This window comes from Tiliqua scincoides, chromosome 13 (assembly GCF_035046505.1).
Source record: "Tiliqua scincoides isolate rTilSci1 chromosome 13, rTilSci1.hap2, whole genome shotgun sequence".
Classification (NCBI taxonomy): domain Eukaryota; kingdom Metazoa; phylum Chordata; class Lepidosauria; order Squamata; family Scincidae; genus Tiliqua; species Tiliqua scincoides.
Window position 1 is genome coordinate 6,968,182 of NC_089833.1, and position 6,000 is coordinate 6,974,181.

Genomic DNA, 6,000 nt, shown 5'->3' on the forward strand with positions numbered 1-6,000 from the left:
TGAAAATGGATTAACTCTGCTGGAGCACTATCTCTATTCATTAGTTCTATCAGGGAGGAAAGAATTCTTTTCTTGGTTGTCCAGAGCTGGATGTCTTTTTTGGGGAAACAAATTAAAACTTGCTTTGTTTGCAGTACTCTTTGGACTCTTTCATGATTAAAACCTGGAGGATGTGGGGCAATGGCGTCCTCCTTTCCTCTTAGATAAACACGCGTTTGGCTTAAGGCTTCTACCTGCCTTTCCATTTTACTAATTTTCCCCAATAACACTATCAGAGTCTCTGCAGATAAGAAACACATTTTCTTAGACATACTATGGAGCAATTTAGATGTGGGGAAGGAGCATTTATTGCCTTTCAGCTATTTGCGTCCAGTCCTGGAGATTTAGTCTTTCTAACATTCTCTGCTTTCAAAATGCTTGCTGATTTGAGATAAGTTGATTTATTTAAGTTAGCATTTAGCAGACAGGACTCAGCTTCTTGACACGTAGAGCTGTTGTTAGATGCTACTATCGGTGTACTCACAGTGTTTGTAGCCCTCTTGGGAGGAAATAAGCTTTCAATTCTGAGCTGTTTCTTTTTTCTCTCCTTTTCCTCCTTCTCCTCACCGGGACTGATATTGTTTCGTCTTTTCTTCAAGCTCTTCCCCACATTAGTGCGTATGGAGTCATTTTTTATCTTGTTTATGTCTTCATTTATCTTAACAAAAGTAGGAGCTAAATCTAGACACTGTTGCTCCTCTGCCATCTTGCCCCTCCCCCATGATAATTACATCACTTCTACTGAGTCCTGATAGATTGTTGTTCAAAAAGTGGGTCCTGGTGCTAACATGTTTGAGAACCACTAAGGAACCAGAGCAGAAGGAGGCCATGTCACCTAGAGTTCTGTTGCCCATCACAGCTGCAGCTCATTCACCGTAGGATTAGATTCCAGTGAAATAAATGGAATATGAAATGTATGGCATGCTTGTTGCTCCTTCTCACTTCTCAGTCTTTCTATCATTTCTCTACTGTGCAGATACTTTGATGTCCAGGGAGATGTAGGCTCACACTGAACATCTTTCCACACTCCAAGTCATGATCTGGCTTCTCCCCATGTGAGCTCCCTGATGGAAAGTGAGGTGTTCACTCCTACCTAAGATCTTTTCACATGCCTAGCATTTATATGGTTCCACTCTGGGGTGGACGATCAGCCTGAAGAAAACACAGGTCATGGTTCAGGATGTGGACTCACCTCCCTGCATTACAATCTCTGTGCATGAACTGGAGGTTGTCCATGACTTTGTGTACCTTGGCTCAACGATCTCCGACACTCTCGATACCGAGCTAAACAAACGCATCAGTAAAGCAGCTACCACGTTTTCCAGACTCACAAAGAGAGTCTGGTCCAACAAGAAGCTGACGGAACATACCAAGATCCAGGTCTACAGAGCTTGCGTCCTGAGTACACTTCTGTACTGCAGCGAGTCATGGACTCTTCGCTCACAACAGGAGAGGAAACTGAACGCTTTCCACATGCGCTGCCTCCGACGCATTCTCGGCATCACCTGGCAGGACAAAGTTCCAAACAACACAGTCCTGGAACGTGCTGGAATCCCTAGCATGTATGCACTGCTGAAACAGAGACGCCTGCGTTGGCTCGGTCATGTCGTGAGAATGGATGGTGGAGAATGGATATCCCAAAGGATCTCCTCTATGGAGAACTCGTGCAAGGAAAGTGCCCTACAGGTAGACCACAGCTGCGATACAAGGACATCTGCAAGAGGGATCTGAAGGCCTTAGGAGTGGACCTCAACAAGTGGGAAACGCTGGCCTCTGAGCAGCCCGCTTGGAGGCAGGCTGTGCAGCATGGCCTTTCCCAGTTTGAAGAGACACTTGGCCAACAGTCTGAGGCTAAGAGGCAAAGAAGGAAGGCCCATAGCCAGGGAGACAGACCAGGGACAGACTGCACTTGCTCCCAGTGTGGAAGGGATTGTCACTCCCGGATTGGCCTTTTCAGCCACTCTAGACGCTGTTCCAGAACCACCTTTCGAGACTGAAGATTGCCAACAACAACAATACTCTGGTGTGAGTTCGCTGGTTTTTAGTGAGGTTTCCTTTCTGACTGAAGGACTTTCCACACTCCAAGTATTTATATGGCATTTCCCGTGTGAGTTCTCCGATGCTTTCTGAGGCTTCCCTGCACACTGAAGCTCTTTCCACACTCTGAGCATTCATAGGGCTTCTCCCCTATGTGTGAGGTCTCCCTGCTGAACGAATCGCTTACCACACTCTGAACATTCATAGGGCTTCTCCCCTGTGTGAGTTTGTTGATGTAGACAGAGGTTTCTGCTCTGACCGAAGCCCTTTCCACACTCCAAGCATTTAAATGGTTGCTCCCCAGTGTGCGTTCGCTGGTGTATGTTGAGGTTTTGTCTGGTACTGAAGCTCTTTCCACACTCTGGGCATTCATGCGGCTTCTCCTCTGCTTGACTTCTCTGAGGTGCAGCGAAGCTTCTACTTGGAATGAAACCTTCTCTGCACTCCTGATCTTGAGAACGCATCCAGGCAAGATGCCATAAGTACTTCTTGTGGCAAAAAGTTCCACAAACTAATTGCACCCTAGGTAAAGAAATATTTTTTTCTGTCTGTCCTAACTCTCCCAACACTCAGCTTTTGTGGTTCTGGTATTATGCGCGAGTTAAAAGAGCATCTCTCTATCCACTCTGTCCATCCCCTGCATGATTTTGTATGTCTCAATCATATGTCCCCCCCAGGCGCCTCTTTTCTAGACTGAAGAAGCCCAAACGCTGTAGCCTTTCCTCATAGGGAAGGTGCCCCAGCCCAGTAATCATTTTGGTTGCTCTCTTTTGCACCCTTTCCATCTCCACTATATCCTTTTTGAGATGTGGTGACCAGAACTGCCCCACTTTTGCGGCCCAACTGGGGTGTGTTGCCTTGCTTGGGTCACAACCCAAAGAGTGCCCAGCTAGGCTCACCTCCCTTCGCTAAGTGGGTGAACCAGAAAGGAGAGAGGGCTGTGAAGCAAGCCCAGGCATGGCAGCAGAACCCCCCTCCTAGAAAAATCCTGAACCTCAGGAGTTCCTCTCAAAATCACTCTCAGGGTGGCATCCGCAGCGGAAGGGAACATGACTGCACTCCACTGCCCTTCCTGTACCAGGCAGACTCAGGGTTCAAATACAAACAGATGTTTAAAGTTGAAATTAAGAAAAGGGTTGAAGCAAATAAGCGGAAAAGAGGAGAGACAGGAGTTTGTGTCCCACCTCACCAAAAAAATGTATTAAACTTGAGCCAGGAAAAGTTGTACTGATATCATTAAGATGAAGAAATACAGATTTAAGATGTCCAGTAGACATGCGTCCATGCACACACACACTTGAAGCTACATGCTGCCTGCCAGGAGAGTGCACAGGCCAGAGCACTAAAGTTGCTGACTGGAGGACCGGTGGTCACAGTTCAGAATAGATCCACAGGCCAGGAAGGTCACACTATTGATTGAGGGTACAATCCTGTGCACATTTTCCTGGCATTTGGCTACAGGGGGACTCTGAGGTAACTCTGAGTAGATCCAAAAAGAATTGGGTTATAAATTCCACCCCTGATTTCTCCCAGACACCTGTGAACTCCTTTCATTCAAATGGAGTTTCCTGGCTCCCATTCAAATATTCTGCTGGAAGAGCAGAAATGGCACCTTCTGACCACCACCTCTCAAGAGCTCTTGAGTTTCAGAAAGACACGTTTGACCAAACTCTGGAGGAATCCTCACCCAACCTAAGCCAACAGAATTTTAAGCTGCATCAGCACAACAGGGCCATATTCTTTGCACTGTAACCAGCACAGGTAAGGAGGAGGCCTGATGTCTAATAATAATAATAATAATAATAATAATAATAATAATAATAATAATAATAATAATAATAAACAACTTTATTTTTATCCCGCCCTTCTCCCCGAAGGGACCCAGGGCGGCTTACAACATATTAAAAAAAACAGATTAAAACATAATTTAACATATAAAAACATATTAAAAACACATTAAGAGAAACCATAAAAACAGTAATCAGATAAAAGTCAGAATAAAAAGAGCATAAAACAGCAGTTGAAGGAGGAATCACACCTATAAAAAACTAAAAGATGTATAAAAGATATTAAAAAGGCCATAGAGTTAAAGACTTGTGTAAACAACAAGGTCTTCAGGCCTCGCCGAAAGGTCTCGAGGGAGGGAGCCATTCTCAAGTCAAGGGGAAGGGAGTTCCATGCCACTACTGAGAAGGCCCTATTTCTTGCCGCCACTCCACGTACCTCTTTAGGCGGCGGCACATGTAAAAAGGCCTCCTCTGATGACCTGAGAGGACGAGCCGAATTGTACGGGAGTAGGCGATCTCTAAGATAGCCTGGCCCAGAGCAGTATAGGGCTTTAAAGGTCAAGACCAGCACCTTGAATTGGGCCCGGAAACGAATGGGCAGCCAATGTAGCCCCTGGAGAAGCGGACTGACAGAATCAAACCGCTTAGCTCCAGTGACCACACGGGCCGCCGCATTCTGCACTAATTGCAGTTTCCGAACCGTCTTCAGGGGCAGCCCCACATAAAGCCCGTTACAATAATCTAACCTCACCAAAATGTTTCATCGCAAAATATTTTTTTTCCACCAAAATTTTTGATGACCCCGGGGTCATCGTTTTTCTGGCCTGAATCCCATTTTTCCAGGATCGCACAAATCCTCTCCCAATCAAGTTTCTTGATGCTCCAGGGTTTCCTTGGGTGAAAAGCAAAGCTCCTGCTACACCAAACTGTGCCTAAGGAAAAAAAATTTCACCAAAATTTTTGATGATCCCGGGGTTCCAAGTGCCAAGTTCCAAGTTCCAAGTCCCAAATCCGACGTCCCATCCCCATTTCTCCAGTATCACACTCAACCACACTTAATCAAATCTGTTGATGCTCCAGAGTTTCTTTGGATGACCAGCACTGCTCCTGCATGTGCAAACTGTGCCTAGGGAAAATATTTTTTTTCCACCTAAAATTTTTGATGACCCCGGGGTCATCGTTTTTCTGGCCTGAAACCCATATTTCAAGGATCGCACAAATCCACTCCCAATCAAATTTTTGATGCTCCAGGGTTTCCTTAGGTGACAAGCAATGCTCCTGCTACACCAAAATGTTTCATCGCAAAATATTTTTTTTCCACCAAAATTTTGATGACCCCGGGATCATCATTTTTCTGTCCTGAAAGCCATTTTTCCAGGATCGCACAAATCCTCTCCCAGTCAAGTTCTTGACTGCTACACCAAACTGTGCCTAGGGAAAATATTTTTTTTCCACCAAAATTTTTGATGACCCCGGGGTCATCGTTTTCTGGCCTGAAACCCATTTTTCCACGATCGCACAAATCCTCTCCCAGTCAAGTTTCTTGATACTCCAGAGTTTCCTTGGGTGACAAGCAATGCTCCTCCTACACCAAACTGTGCCTAGGGAAAATATTTTTTTTCCACCTAAAATTTTTGATGACCCCGGGGTCATTGTTTTTCTGTCCTGAAACCCATTTTTCCAGGATCGCACAAATCCTCTCCCAATCAAGTTTCTTGATGCTCCAGAGTTTCCTTTGGTGACAAGCAATGCTCCTCCTACACCAAACTGTGCCTAGGGAAAATATTTTTTTTCCACCTAAAATTTTTGATGACCCCGGGGTCATCGTTTTTCTGGCCTGAAACCCATTTTTCCAGGATCGCACAAATCCTCTCCCAATCAAGTTTCTTGATGCTCCGGGGTTTCCTTAGGAGACAGGCAATGCTCCTGCTACAACGAAATGTTTCATCGCAAAATATTTTTTTTCCACCAAAATTTTTGATGACCCCGGAGTCATTGTTTTTCTGTCCTGAAACCCATTTTTCCAGGATCGCACAAATCCTCTCCCAATCAAGTTTCTTGATGCTCCAGAGTTTCCTTTGGTGACAAGCAATGCTCCTCCTACACCAAACTGTGCCTAGGGAAAATATTTTTTTTC

The 6,000-nt window shown here is 45.2% G+C and overlaps 1 protein-coding gene across 1 annotated transcript; it reads right to left on the reverse strand.

Moving 5' to 3' along the window:
• Positions 1-996: 996 nt before the first annotated feature.
• On the reverse strand, positions 997-2,540 carry LOC136663864 (zinc finger protein 239-like). Its single transcript, XM_066640823.1, has 2 exons — positions 2,264-2,540; positions 997-1,103 (listed from the first exon to the last, which is right to left on the reverse strand). The coding sequence occupies exons 1-2, from the start codon at positions 2,538-2,540 to the stop codon at positions 997-999; spliced, it is 384 nt and encodes a 127-aa protein (XP_066496920.1).
• Positions 2,541-6,000: the final 3,460 nt, after the last annotated feature.